The sequence below is a fragment of the Musca domestica genome, unplaced genomic scaffold, assembly GCF_030504385.1.
Source record: "Musca domestica strain aabys unplaced genomic scaffold, Musca_domestica.polishedcontigs.V.1.1 21, whole genome shotgun sequence".
Lineage (NCBI taxonomy): Eukaryota > Metazoa > Arthropoda > Insecta > Diptera > Muscidae > Musca > Musca domestica.
The window spans coordinates 6,023,620-6,039,842 of NW_026712258.1; the positions used below are offsets into that span (position 1 = coordinate 6,023,620).

Consider the following 16,223-nt stretch of genomic DNA (forward strand, 5'->3'; position numbering starts at 1 on the left):
AGATTGGACTCTATTCTAATTTACAGTGTTATAAGACAATTTGATATACAATCCCAGTTTAATGGGGTATTGTATGATTCTAATACATTGTCTGCTTGCCCGGTGATCTTGTTTCTTATAACGCTAATAATTCCGTAATATTTGGCAGTGAATTTGAAGAATCCTTTCAACGCTTTTTTTCCATGATATAAATTCCATACTGTTACCTGAAAATTCTCTTAGAGTTTTTACGATATCTGGAATTTTATCTAGGTCTCCTATATTAGCCCTATGTTCTTGATTTATAACCTGATCCGTCCCTGAGAATTCATTTGAATTTTGATTAATAATTGAATTAAAAATGTGTATTCCCTCCGTTCTAATTGCTTGTGATACTATTCCTGTTATTGCATTTCTAAGATTGACTGACATACCTTCTTCAGGTCTATTTTCTGGGGGGTTGAGTAATGGTGGTCGGATAAGATTGTTGGGATTTTACATGACGGAAGATAGGTTTTTTATGTTCGGGAAAAGGATTTTAAAATTATATCTTATCAATTAATTTTAATAATTTTTTATTTGTATGTATTAGATAAGTCGTTATTTGAATTTACTAGTTCTTTTTTCTTTTTAGGGTTGTTTTTATAATTATGGTTTTGAATTGTTTCTTTATATATTCAGTTTGTAGTATTTTATGAAAATTATTCTTTTCTTCTTGTGTTATTTAGTTAATAATTATGGTTTTGAATTATTTCTTTATATATTCACTTTGTAGTGAAATTATTATGAAAATTATTCCTTTCTTCTTGTGTTTTTTAATAATGTTTAATTTAAATTGTTTAATAATTGTCTTAAAATTAGAACTTACAAAATAAATATTTTAAGCTGCATCCCACCGCTGATTCCGATTTGGTCCTTTTTGCGACTGCTACTTGGGATCTTCTTTTAGACAATTATGAGGATGTCCTGCGTTTAGAAACTGCAGGATGTAGAGTTCCGGGTTGCTGTGTCACGATATTTTTTTTAATGTTCGTTAATATGCTTCTTCACTTTCTTTTTTTGTTTAAAGTCGAATCAATTGACTGATTTGGATTAGTGGTGTTTCTTCTATTCACTTGATATTTTTTATTGCTCTTTTGCCAGTGAGCGATTTATTTATATTGTCTCTTACTTGTTAAAGTTTTAGAATGTTTTAGTTATTTTATTAGTTCACTAAATTTTCACTTATATATTTAATTTCTTTTTTTATTATTATTTTTTGTGTTATTAGTGTTTTTTTTTTTTTGTTACAAGTTATTAGTTATGTTTCTTTCTTAAATTTATAATGTATCTCTTTTGAGTTTAAGTCATTATAAGTCACTAATATATTTTAATTTTTCAATCATAAATATATATATTTTTATAGCTATTTTTGTTTTTGGCCAATTAGTGATTTATTTATATATTCTTCACTTCTTTAAGTTATAGAATGTTTTAGTTATTTTATTATTTATTGAGATTTCTTTATATGCTCTTTATTAAAACTGATTGTTTATTATTTTATTGAATTAATTTTGTTCACCTATTTTTCACTAATTTTATTATTTATTGAGATTTCTTTATATGTTCTTTATTAAAAACTTTTTGTTTTTTATTTCATTGAATTAATTTTTTCACTTATATTTATTTGTATTAACTTTTAGTTTGAAACGCCGTTTTATCGCGATAGACACCTAGCAGAACCCTCGAACGTTGGGCGCCAGTTAATAAAACATATAATTTATTTTATTAAAAAAAATAATTTAATTTATGTTTTATTGGAGTGAACCTCCTTTATTGAGTTATAATAAACAACTGAAATAATCTTATAGTTTCATTTGTCATTATGGTTATGATTCTGTTTTCTTAAATTATAAAGAAATCACCTGATGTGATGGCAGACATGGTGTCAGCAAATTTTGGTGGGAACAGAAATGAGAACGGATGCACGTGCTACTGCAAATATCGTGGGAAATGCTTATTTTTGTGTATTGCAAGAAATGTTAATATTTTTAATGTTAACTCGCGTATGTTGCCTATACGAATGGAAAAAATTGCATAGATAAACGCATGTACAATGACAAGCATTGATTGGCATTAAAATACGTAAAAGCATATCGAGCGATTCCATTTCCATTGTCCGGATCGTTAGATCCATTCTCCCAATTTTGCTCGTCTACAAAATATAATGCTTATAATATTCTTCCAAAATATCTTACTACTAGTTTTAAGATTCTACAATTAAAATAAGTCATACCTCAAATCACTCCAATATTTCCTCCACTTGGCATCATCCTTCATAGTCCCTTTAAATTGTCTTACTTGTCGTTCGCCAAATCCACATTTTCCTCAAGGAAATTTAATTTAATCCATTTTCATAGAGAAAATTTGTATGAAAAAAATATTTTTCAACTGAAAACTTTTTTGATTCAATTTTCATGATTGCATAGAATCGGAATAGCTTACTTTGTGAAAATCTGAAAAGACTAGTTTCATTTTCTATCGTTCCTTTCATATGAAAACATTAAAACATATGTTTTTATGTTTTCATAGAACTCGAATCAGTATTTGTATGAAACGGTGAAAAAAGTTTTCATTTTACGTTTTCATGAAACCAGAATTGACCCCCAGGTGTTCTACCTACCCAATATTATTCTCAGTTTTGTATTTTTGTCACACGTCCCTCGTGTTGTAAAAGAATCAACCTGAAACTTGACATCACTTATTAACATTTAGCCGGCCTGGCGTTCAGCACGTTCGATGCATTAAATTGCCGATTATAAAAAGTTATAATGGGAATGAGCGCAACAGATTGACTTTGTTTATTTCACGATTCATAAACAAAATTCTTACAGATTGTTTACATACGCTACACAAATAAAACAATTAAACACATTGCTAGTAACTGCCAACAAAATTTGAGTATTTTCCTTTTTTTATTTTTTACGAAAAAACATTTAAAGAAATGTCTGCAACTCTTTTCCTTTTTCCTCTCTGTTCTTTAAATACGGCCACCAAGGACGCTCAATCAAACTTTCCCTCTTTTCCGGATTTTCCCACAATTTCCCTGATATTTATTATTTACCTATATCAGGTGTTCTACCTACCCAATATTATTCCCAGTTTTGTATTTTTGCCACACGTCTCTCGTGTTGTACAAGAATCAACCTGAAATTTGGCATCACTTATTAACATTAAGATATACCATTTTTTGATATAAAAATTCGCTGCAGCTCAATTTTTTTTGGCATTTCCATTTGTTACGTTTACATGTTTGGACATATTACTCTGACGCTGGTTACGTTTGGTGTACAATAACACTTGCTGTTACCTCTATTATTTTACCATGGAGAGAAACCACAAAATCTGAATGAAAGTTGGGGTTATTCCACAAAATTTAATCTAACAGTACGTTTACATATAAGTGGGTTAACCCACTGGATTTGGATTAAAATTGTCATATCCATTACTAATAGTTCAAATAAATCCTCTTGAAGTAGGTTAACCCTGCAAAAAGTTCTAACGTAAACATAGCATTATATAGTAAGACAATACAGTTATATCCCAAAATGGATTTTTTTGCCCAATAACGTCGAAAATAAGAAATTTGGTTACAACTGAATTTGGATTGTGTCAATTTATTTTATTTTTTATTCAAAACAATACACACACAAATACAAACTGTATATATGTTATGACAGAATAGGGGCACCAAAAAAAAAAACAATTGTATTTGGGAAAAATTGTACCTTGGTCTGTTTCAGAACTGAAAGAATGTAAAACCGAGTTTTCCATTACTATATGGAAAAAAATTGGAAAAATAGTAGATCCTTGCAAACAAATTAATGTCTTTTTGGTTTCTGCGTAAATTCAAACTAATAGGCAGATTTGTACCTCAGATAAGATATTAAAATAGATATATAAAATTAGTTACATTCGCAAACATGTAATATCCTGTACCATTGTTTTTTTCTTTTTTTTTTTTTTTTTGTTTCCTTTTGTCATTTTAATACATTTTACATTTATTTTGGTTCAAGTTTCAATAAAAAGGCCACAACAATCCTGCTTATAACTCAATGCTTCGGAACATTGCTATTTCAAAAAAAAAATAAAATGTTTTTTTTCAAATAAAAAAGTTTCTTATGCGACACCAACCAGAGGTTATGATATCTATTTTTCAACCATTTTACAAATTTGAATAATTTGACATTCACATTGCAGCAGCATGTTGGCATTTTGGGTGAGGAGAGTAGTTTTTGGTTGGACTAAAATTTCATCCAGTTTCAACCTCGCATTAGCAGAACAAAACTAATACATGTATACGCATGAAAACAAAATATATAAAAAAATACACACACTAAGCTGTGTATACGTATTCAATTTAAGACAGTTTCATTAGTCTCGTGTGTTTGGGAAAACACTTTGTTTGGACTAAAAATTACTCTCGAGTGAATTGGGCAATTCAAGACACTTTCAGAACTACGACGAAATGTGTGCCATTCTTAAAGAATTGAATTGAAGAATTGAAAAAATAAAATATGAAATTTCAAAACTAAAAATTGAAAAATATAGTGCAATTTTAAAAACTTTCAGGATGACTGAAAATTATGAATGAAAGATATAATGTTGAAAGGCGTAGTGAATTCAAACGAAAGTAGATTTTGTTTTCTCTATTTCATCCGAGCTACGCCTTTTGTCAACGAGTTTGAATTTCGACAGAAAAATGGAAAGAAAAAGGTAATACTTTCAAAATTTTTGTATCGACAAAAAACTTTTTTGACATGTAACTCTCCAACCGAATTTAAAGACAAAAAAAATAAGGAAAAAATGTAAAACATCAACATTTATACAAAAAGTTCAAAGCATAAATGAAAATTTTTAAATGAAAGATAAAATAAATCTTTTGAGGAAAGACAATTTATTTCTTCCAGTACCTGCAAGAATCTACGAGTTTTGCCATATTTTTTTCATATCATCAAGGGAAAATCGGTTATCATAGTAAAAACTTTTACATTCTTGCAGTTCTGGAACAGACCAAGTAGTTTCTTCTATTATTATTATTGATGCAAATTGTATATATTTTTGTACAAATTCCTATAAAAATCAACACACAAAAAAATTACGAAACGTGCCGTATGAACGCGTTAAACCGTGTACCTAATTCTGAGAGCGAACAACGTGATTGAAAATGCAATGAGAACATAGCATAACCTTGTTCGAATGCCAATAGTCTGGACATACCAATACATACCGACTTATGCTAGGAACACAATTGGAGCGAACGACGAATTTCGCCCTACGCGGCGACAAAATGAGCCGCGAAAATTCGTCGTATGGAACACAATACCGACGAAATTATAAAACAGCTGACGAAGTTGTTTACTTTTTGCTCATTTGTTGACTACAATGAATTATACAAGAACACATAATTCTTTACGTTCTCTATTATAATTTCACTTATGTCCATCTTCTCTATTATAAATTCACTGATATCCATCTTCACTCAGGCGCAAGTACACAAATAAATAAACAAATTAATTATGTTTTTTTTTATACGAGTAACAGATAGTAGAGTGACCATAACAAATTTTAAAGTAAAAAGTAACTTTATTTACTAAAACACATACAATTCGTACAAGTATGGCCACCTTGTACTGTTTTGTTCGCCGGTCGCCGGCGTATGAAATAGAAATAAAGCTAATTGAGTTCGCGGCGACCGACGAAATTTTCGCCGGTGCCGTGATTGTGTGCACTTCCATATACACATATGTGTTTTATTTTTGACGACGAACATACGCCGCGAAAAAATTCGTCGTTCGCTCCAATTGTGTTCCTAGCATTATGCATGGTAGAAGAATATAGGTAGACGCGTCGACACAGCAGCTGGGACAATGAACTGTCAAACCAATTTTGGAATTGAAAATGTTAATGAAAAATTATTTAAATTTATAAAAAATTTTGAAAAACGCGAAATATGACGTAGATAAGAAAACATATAAAAATCTACTTATATTTGAAAAAACATTTACATTTTTTGACATATCAATGCTCCCAAGAGTTGATGCATCTACCTGTATTCTTCTGCCATGGATTTATGCATGGCAGACGAATACATGTAGATACATCAACGCTTCGGAACATTTTTTATACCCTCCACCATACATAGTATGGAGTTCGTCATTCCGTTTGTAACTCATCGAAATAATCATTTTAGACCCAACAAAGTATATATATTCTTGATCAGCGTAAAATTCTAAGACGATTTAGCCCTGTCCGTCCGTCTGTTGTAATCACGCTACAATTTAAACGAATTAGGATAGGAAGCTAAAATTTTGCACAGATCTCTCTTTTGTCTGCAGGCAGGTCAAGTTCGAAGATGAGCTATATCGGTCCACGATATCGTATAGCCCCCATATAACGGTACCCCCGATATTCGGTATTTTGAAGATGTTAGCCACATTTTTCAATGGAATTGTCTGAAAATTCACACAAGTAGTTCCTTGTGAATACTTCACCCCCTGAGAGAGAATTGTCTATATCGGTCCACGATATCGTATATCCCCCATATAACGGTACCCCCGATATTCGGTATTTTGATAACTTTACCCACATTTTTCAATGGAATTGTCTGAAAATCCACACAAGGAGTTCCATGTGGGTACTTTATACCTCAGCACATAATTATCTACATAGGTCCACGATATCGCATATCCCCCATATAACTGTACCACCCGATATTCGGTATTTTGAGGATTTTACCCACATTTTCAACGGAATTGTCTGAAAATCCACACAAGCAGTTCCTTGTGGGTACTTTATATCTCAGCAGAGAATTATCTATATAGGTACACGATATCGTATATCCCCCATATAACGGTACTCCCCCGATATTCGGTGTTTTGATGATTTTACCCACATTTTTCAACGGAATTGTCTGAAAATCCACACAAGGAGTTCCTTGTGGGTACTTTATACCTCGGCAGAGAATTATCTATATAGGTCCACGATATCGTATAGCCCCCATAAAACGGTACCCTCGATGATGATGATTTTAACCACATTTTTCAACGGAAATTGTACACAAGGGTTTTTTGTGAGCACTTTACGGTACCCCCGATATTCGGTATTTTGATGATTTTAGCCACATTTTCAAATTGTATAGTCTGAAAATCCACACAAGGTGTTCTTTGTGAGCACTTTACCCCCTGAAAGGGAATTGTCTATATAGGTCCGCAATATCGTATTTCCCCATATAACGGTACCCCCCGATATTCAGTAGTTTGACGATTTTAGCCACTTTTTCCAATGGAATTATCTGAAAATACACACAAGGAGTTCCTTGTGAGTACTTTGCACCCAGACATAGATTTATCTTAATAGGTCCACAATATCATATATACCCCATATATCGGCACCTTCCTATATTAGATATTGTAAAGATTTAAAAAAAAATTAATGGATTTTATTTTTTTGAAAATTTTCTAATTGGTTCCAAATGATGGAGGGTATTCAAAGTTCGGCCCGGCCGAACTTACTGCTTTTTTACTTGTTTTCGAACGTTCCCACGCCTCACATCCCAACCCCTGCCGACCGAGGGGGAAACCACCTTTTACGTAGGGATCGCGAGCACATCATGATCCGCATCATAATTGGAATTTAATAAACCAGCTACAGAATCTAATTCGTCAGCTAGTTTGTCAAATAACAAAACATGTATTTTAATTGTTTAAAAATGAAATTATTCTAGATTTAATAACTTCTAAACTCATACCAAAATCTACATTACAGTACAAAGAATTAAAGTCACACACACATGCTACTAAGAGGTTCGCCCATTGAATAATTCGTGTGGTGAAAATCGGTATATAAAACTTGGTAGTATATACTAGATTTAATTCTAATAAATGAGATTAGGAAATCTGAAAGTATATTACCATTTAATATTTTTATTACAAACATGCTTTTAAGTGTAGGTAATCTAATTAATTTTAACCTGCTAGCATAAGAAGGCAAAACAAAATCACTATTCCAATGTAAATCTTGTAAGGCAAATAGCAGAAATTGTTTTTGCACGGATTCTAATTTATCTGAGTATATTGCATATTGAGGATCCCATACAACAGAACCGTATTCTAATATAAGTCTTTTTTTGTTATATAAGGATCAGAAAATTCTTTGGCCCACCGTTTAACAAAACATAGAACACCATTTGCTTTATTTACCATCGTTATTATATGGCTACTAAAATTTAATTTTGGATCCATCAAGAGGCCAAGATCGACAAATGAATCTACAGTTGATAATGAATTACCGTAAATATTATATTACAATATCAGAGAAGAAGATCTGGAGAAGCACATATGCTTACATTTGCTTAATTTTAAATCCATAAAAATTAACCTGCTCCATTGAAAAAGGCTATCTAAATCGTTTTGAAGTAAACTAGCTGGTTTATCACAATTATGGGAATTGAATAATTTAATATCATCTGCGTACATTAACAATTTCGAGTAATTTATGGAATTAGGTAAGTCGTTGATAAATAAAACGTGACTTCCTTGCGGAACACCCGATTTAACGTTAATCGATTTGGATAGATAACCTTCAAACAAAACTAACTGTGATCTATCTTATAAGTAAGATGATATTCATTTGACTAAGTTTGTGTTGAAACCCATATAATTTAATTTATATATTAGAGTTCATGGTTAAGCCTATAAAAAGCTTTACTAAAATCAGTATAAATTGTATCAGTTCGTTTACGCTGAACAAATCTCTTTTTCTTGTTGACGTAAATTGTATAAGATTTGTTGTAGTTGAAAGACCACTACGAAAATCATGCTGATTTGGACTCAATAGAGATTGAATTTTCAGTGAAATTTCTGGAGTTATTAATTTTTTGAACTATTTTGGAATGGCACTTAATTTTGCAATAACTCTATACTTTGGCACATTAGTTAGACTACCAGACTTATGTAAAGGTATAATATAAGATTTTTTCCAGAAAGTAGGAAAGTGACCAAATTTAAGTGAATAATTAAACAATATAGTTAAAGGAAGTGCTAATGTTTCTGAACAATATTTAAGAATTATATTAGGTATGCCATCCAGGCCTGGAAATTTAATCGATTTCAAACTACGCAGACTATTGGACACCTCTTTGCGTTGTAGAAAAGGCATACAAATTTGATCAGCCTGTGACAACTTATAAGGATACGAATCTTTAATTTGGCAAGATGTACTGGAATAGGTTGTAGCAAAACAATCTGCGAAACATTCAGCAATATCTGTGCCTGTGACAAATTCTTTATTTTTATATTTCAAGACTGAGGGATTTGAGGAAACCTTTCGTTTTAGGTTAACGAAATCATAAAAAAAATTGGGATTGGATTTAAAATTATTTTTTATCTTGTATAGTATTTTTAAGCCTGATGTTTATATTAACGAAAAAGCTTGTTTTTAGAATTTTCTAAACTTTATAACTCAGGGGTTATTCATGGATATTTGTTAGAATTTTTAACTCTAGTAGTTGGAAAACATTCCAATTTAAATCTATTTAGAATATCATACAATTTATCAATGACATATTCCAGATCTTTATGGCTGTTACACAGGCACACAGAGGCCCAATTTACGAAGAAAATGAGGGTATTAAGTTTTCGAAAATTAGTTTTTTGTAATTAAGGACAGTTTTAAATGAATCGGATTGACTTTCTTCAATTACATAACTGTGAGTCATGGAGATATATAAAGTTTTAGGGTACATATCTTCAGGAGTGCATATTGGTGGAATTCTGAATATATCAAAATGCTGTGTTATATTTACAAACTCCAAATCAAGAATTTTGCCGTGGGAATTTTTCACGCTGTTTATTTGATAAAGATTTAAGTCACAAAAACGATTTATAACTTCAAATGTATGCTGAGTACCGTTCTTTTTGGATGGCAAAGGAATCAAAGCTTCAGGATCTTGCATTGAAAGCCACCTAATGGAAGGCTTATTAAACCACCAAGATTCAGGATGCAATCTGAATCTTTTATTTTTTCAGTGATTAAATTTACTGATTATAAATGTCAAGTGAAGATGATGGTGGAATATAAGAGCAAGTTACAAACAATTTAGATTTGCCCAATTCAATGGAAACACCAATCAACTGCAATAAGGACGCCACCACCTTTTTTACAAACACGATCTTTTCTGAATATTTGATATTTTTTTGCCAGTAACAGTCTAGGGACGATCGCTAGATATCGGAAGAATTAATTTCTGAATGTCATGAGTAGATTGTAAGGTTTTATTAGAAACATCACTATCAATATTCATAACATCAGGATCAGCGAACGAAAACAAACGAAACGATTCCCCTCTTCCAAAGACACAAACTTTAAATTTATTTTTCACTCGTTTTGTACTCCAAACAAAACAAAACCACAAACATTTCAATGCCAGAAGTACACAAACAATACGATTGCCTTAATGTACATCGGCTGTGATTTTCCGTTAATATACAGGAAAACGTTTTCAAACGTTTGCAATGAGTTTTGTACTGTTTCGTTTCCAATGATGCGTTATCAAGCATCTACACAAACAGTACAAAATAAGAAACAAGTCCCGTTATCTTAATATCGGGTTCGTACTTCGAAGAAATACAGAACGAAACAATGGCAAACGTTTTCAATAGTTTATTTTCGTTCACTGATCAGGATTATTTACCCCTTTATTTATATCGCTGTTAATTGCCGGAACTGGGTGTGTAACAACGCTGGCATACGACTGTTCACGCCCAGTTTTACTTGTATCAGTGGTATTAAGTGAAAACGGTTTTGGAACAGTGTTCTGCACAGAAACAATGGCTTTGCGACTAGGCATTCCCTTAGTTGGTGCCTTTTTCGCAGCTCTTTTGCGTTTCTTACCAGACACTGACGGTGACGACGCAAACTCATCTTATTCTTGGTATTTCTCAAACAATGTAATGAAATTCTCAAATCGGACTGATAGGGAGGAAAAATATTTTCATCGTTGTCTATTCCGACTTTAAAATCTTTACAAAATTTTAAAAATCTCCAGAGTTTCCTACATTGCACTCAATACCAACGAACACCAACATTATTTCTTATTGTGTCTACGACTTTTGCATTAATCCTAGCACATTTAGCATGCCATTGATTAAGACAAAAACAACAGGTAATACACAATTCATCCTCTGCAACAATATTACACAGTTCAAAGGGCACGACATTATATTTATCTTAATTATAATTATTTCTTTTTTTAATTATACACGTTACAACTATATCTTTAAGAGCAGATCTGTAGCTGGAATTTTTTATTTATTTTGATATGTCAAAAAATTTAAAATGTTTTGACAAAAATAAGTAGATTTTTAAAAGTTTTCTTACAAGACTCAAATCGGGGGTTGTTATGATATGCATTTTCGAAAATTTTTACAAATTTCAATAATTTCTCATTCAATATTATCAATTTCAAAATTGGTGTGACAGTTCATTGTCCCAGAGTCGATGGGACTACCTGTATTCTTCTACCATGATTGCTCATCAACTTGATTTATCGATAATACATACTTCGATTTGTAGGTCCCTTGATGCGTCGCTTCTTAGCTAGTTTTAATTCAGATATTTCATATATTGGCGCCGTTACTGTTGTGAAATTGTTTGAGGTTGCTTTGTGTTTGTATTTATTGAAATGGATGTCTCTATCGATTTGCCATTTAAAGCCGAATATGCTAAAACAGGAAGAGCTGGTTGTAAAGGATGTAAGACTAATATAGGCCAAGGATCTTTGCGGATAGCCGCTATGGTCCAGGTATGTAGAAGTGAAAATGATGTATTTGTATGTAAGATTTTCAACTGCTTGACGTCCATTACAATAATCATTGCTTATAAAACGCCGGATAGTACTAATAGTACTCCTTAAGATTGATAAAAAAAATGGAAAGCATGATTAGGCTTCAAGGAACAACTCTAGTTTAGTAAAAACTCTTCGATTTTTTCGAAATTTTTTTTCCAGAGGTAGGTATTTTTACCCTGATTCCGGAACACAATTTGTTCTTGGGGGGCGGACATAGGCAATATATATCGTTGGAAAGCTTATGAAAATACCTACCCAACAAGTGGTCACATGAGTAAATGCTCAAGGTTCAGAAGTTATAGTCAAAATATCGATTTTTTGGACACATATTTTTTGTAAAACTCCCAAAAAGTCCAAAAAGGGCCTATTATGGGGATCAACAAAATTGATGGCAAATTATAGCTGACATTCTTACCTTTCCAAAATGCTACAATTTGGGCAAATACTTTTTTCGGGTCCAGAGATATGGGTCTTTCCGTTCGCATAACCCGATTCTAACCAGTTTATTAAAATTGTTTTCAGTAAAACAAGGTTTAAAAGGAGCAAGTTGAGTTTAGGGGCTGTGCTCTGATCATTTTGAAATTTTTACCACAGGTAGGTATTTTTAAACTGATTACGGCAATATAAATTTTTTGTGGGGGAAATAACCGGTTACCCGGTTATTGGACCCGAAAGTTCAGATACAATGTTCGGTTTTTATCCGGTTCCACTGAACCGATACAAACAAAATGGGTATCATTGGAAAGCTTATGAAAATACCTATCCAACAAGTGGTCACATGAACCGGTTACAAGAACCGGTTCCAGAGTAATGCAAGAAAATTGATATTTTTTACCAGTACTTTTTGAAAAACCCATAAAAACTCAAAAATGGACCCATTATAAGGTATTAAAATCTACATACCGTATTATAGCCAACAATATTGCCTTTCCAAAATGGTATCATACATGTTGATATCTTTTGTAGTTCCGAAGATATTAGTGATAGAAGTCATTAATTTGCAATTTTTTCTCCAGTCAAATGTATCTAACCTCTATAGCATTTTTAAACAGCCGGCCTTCGGCCGGGGTTTGAGATTTTCTTCTCTGGGGTATGTCCAACACCGGCTACGCGATCGCTAGTTTTTCTTAACATCGTAATCTTTGTAGGTAGCCGGCCTTCGGCCGGGGCTTGAGATTTTCTCCTCTGGGGTATGTCCTACACCGGCTACGCGATCGCTAGTTTTTCTAAACATCGTAATCTTCGTAGGTAGCCGGCCTTCGGCCGGGGCTTGAGATTTTCTCCTCTGGGGTATGTCCAACACCGGCTACGCGATCGCTAATTTTTCTAAACATCGTAATCTTCGTAGGTAGCCGGCCTTCGGCCGGGGCTTGAGATTTTCTCCTCTGGGGTATGTCCAACACCGGCTACGCGATCGCTAATTTTTCTAAACATTGTAATCTTTGTAGGTAGCCGGCCTTCGGCCGGGGCTTGAGATTTTCTCCTCTGATGTATGTCCAACACCGGCTACGCAATCCATAGTTTTCTAAACTTTTATAATTAAAACACCTTTTATTCTTAATCAATTTTTTTATACTTTTTCTTAATAAATAACGCTAAATTACAAACTATATGAACAAATTAGGAAACAAACTTAAATTAGAAATAACAATAACAATAACAAATTTAAATATTAAAAATTAAACAATTAAACAATTAAAATTTTCCTAGGTGCGCCTTCTTTTTTGAGGTGGTGCGTCCTCATCTTCTGAACTATCGGACTCCTCAGGAGCACTCACCTCCAATACCATATAGGGTTCCGCTGAATCCATTTGGAATTCCTGCCTTTGCTTTTCAACTTTACTATTTGTGGGGTCATAAAGTTGACCAGCAAAGCGCAGGAATTCCTCAAATGGATTTTTCAGATTTGCGTGACACCACCTCAAGAATATAAATTTCTGTATATAACCGTTGAAAAATATTTTTCTACGGTTATATGCAGAAAGTGATACCTTGAGGTGGCGCCACAAACCCTCTATGGTATTAGTGTGGTGCCCCGTTTCGGGATCCACAAAATGTTCAGAATGGTTCACCTTTCGATGGGTGTACCCCTCCTCATCCAAGGTATCATAAGCCTACAAAAATAATATTTATTATAAAATAAATATGTCAAGATATTATATATTCTTACCTTCCAAAAATCGGAAATAATCACGGAACCGGGTCTTACATACTTTTTAATGAGGGGCAGCAAGGTTTCTTTCGAGCGGTCTTGAACGGGAACAATAAAGCATTTATTTGTTTCCCGTTCAACACCGCCGAAAACCCATTGCCCCTCAACAGGATGGCCACGGTGGTACTTCCTCTTTCCGATTTTAGACTCGTCGATCTCGACAATTATTCCAGGGCCGCCTATTTGCAATTGCGTCTGGAATGAACTAAAGACAACAACTTCTCTACAGAAGTTGTTCCAGTCCACTGCAGTCCGCTTATCAATTTTCGTCTCCCGTATTATGTCTTTGAGAGGGCCTCCCCTCTCAACCCACATAAAACTGAAGACGATAATTTGGCAAATTGAGAGATGCGAATTATCAAAAAACGTTCCTTTTCGTAAGGAACGTTTCAGATTACAACTCCCAGTTCGACGGCCCCGAAACTTCTTCTGACACCTAAAAATAAATATAATAAGAACTTGAAATTTATAAAATATAATTTACTTACCTCCAAATCCACCCATCGCAACAATCAACGTATGGACCCAGCTCCATGCAATGCCCACGATTGCATTTTAATTGTCCAACATCAGGAATTAATCCCCACTTCTGCAATTGGTGGAGGGCACCTTCAGATAACGCTCCACTGCGTTTATAATCGAAAATTTTATAAATTTCCAAAAGTTCGACACTTTCCATTGTAACGAAAATTTTAATTAAAAACTAGCTAAATTATAACGGTACTTTTTAGATATTCCTTTTCCACCCACATTCGCAGAAATTCTTTGTATCTTAATTCCCTTTCTACTCAGTTTCGTGAAAAGGAATGCAAAAAATGACGTTATATTAAAAGCACTTTTTAATCAACACCGAATTCAAACCAAAACAGATTAACAAAAACGTTAAACCCGACATAAAACTTGGCTTCACTCATACTACTTTCATAAGTAACAACTTTAAAAGCCAATATCTTCGGAATTACAAAAGATATCAACATGTATGATACCATTTTGGAAAGGCAATATTGTTGGCTATAATACGGTATGTAGATTTTAATACCTTATAATGGGTCCATTTTTGAGTTTTTATGGGTTTTTCAAAAAGTACTGGTAAAAAATATCAATTTTCTTGCATTACTCTGGAACCGGTTCTTGTAACCGGTTCATGTGACCACTTGTTGGATAGGTATTTTCATAAGCTTTCCAATGATACCCATTTTGTTTGTATCGGTTCAGTGGAACCGGATAAAAACCGAACATTGTATCTGAACTTTCGGGTCCAATAACCGGGTAACCGGTTATTTCCCCCACAAAAAATTTATATTGCCGTAATCAGTTTAAAAATACCTACCTGTAGTATAAATTTCAAGTCAATCCGAGCACAGCCCCTAAACTCAACTTATGCCGTTTAAAACAACAATGGGCCCATTTTCGACTTTTTGGGGGTTTTATAAAAAAGATGGGTCCAAAAAATCGATAATTTGACTATAACTTTCGAACCTTGACCATAAGCTTAATAAGCAACGATACCTATATTGTATATATCGAGTAATTGGATCTGGGTCTAGTCGGGGTCCTGAACCCGGACTTTGGGGTAAAAAGTCTGGGGTCCCGGGTCCGTCGGTTCGAAAAAATTGATGAGTTTTTACTAAACTAGAGTTAAACCTTTAATTAAGTTTAGCCCCAGTTGGTGGAAAATTTTTATCGAAGATAGGTCTTGTTATCCTAGTCACAGTGACATAATTTTTTTTTTTGATATCAGTACTTCCCGATACATAGGGTTCCAAGATCCACAAATATCGCTTTTTATTTGCTATTTCTAAACCAATAATCGAAATAGAAACCTCATAATGGTTCTTGTATCCTGATTAAACAACAAAACATTTCTGGGAGGTGGGTCCACACTTCCCGAAATACAAGGTTCCAAATGTTAAAAAGTACCTTCCTTATATTTTGTCGGTTATTTAAAAAAATATCGGACATACCTCAGAGGAGAAATTCTCAAGCCACGTCCGAAGGCCGGCTATTTTTAAATTTTTTGGTTTGGAAGCCTATATTTCGGGAAGTATGAAACCACATCCCGAAAATATTTTATTGTCATTAGGGTACAAAAACCTATCTGTAGTGACATTTTGAAGTTTTCATTTCGGCTATTGGTTTAGAAAC

The 16,223-nt window shown here is 33.2% G+C and overlaps 2 protein-coding genes across 2 annotated transcripts in view; one reads left to right on the forward strand and one right to left on the reverse strand.

Annotated features, from left to right (window-relative positions):
* The first annotated feature begins 11,612 nt into the window (after nt 1–11,612).
* The window catches only part of LOC101896797 (poly [ADP-ribose] polymerase), a 28,185-nt gene continuing 23,574 nt past the window's right edge, over nt 11,613–16,223 (forward strand). The window contains exon 1 of the mRNA XM_005175548.4: nt 11,613–11,821. Within this exon, the coding sequence (XP_005175605.2) occupies nt 11,702–11,821 (120 nt within the window). The 5' untranslated portion in view covers nt 11,613–11,701. The remainder of the gene's footprint in view (nt 11,822–16,223) is intronic.
* Nucleotides 12,412–15,457, reverse strand: LOC131802483 (uncharacterized). Its single transcript, XM_059122836.1, has 3 exons — nt 14,567–15,457; nt 14,037–14,514; nt 12,412–13,980 (listed from the first exon to the last, which is right to left on the reverse strand). Exons 1-3 carry the CDS (start codon nt 14,755–14,757, stop codon nt 13,573–13,575), a joined length of 1,077 nt encoding a protein of 358 aa, XP_058978819.1. The 5' UTR covers nt 14,758–15,457; the 3' UTR covers nt 12,412–13,572.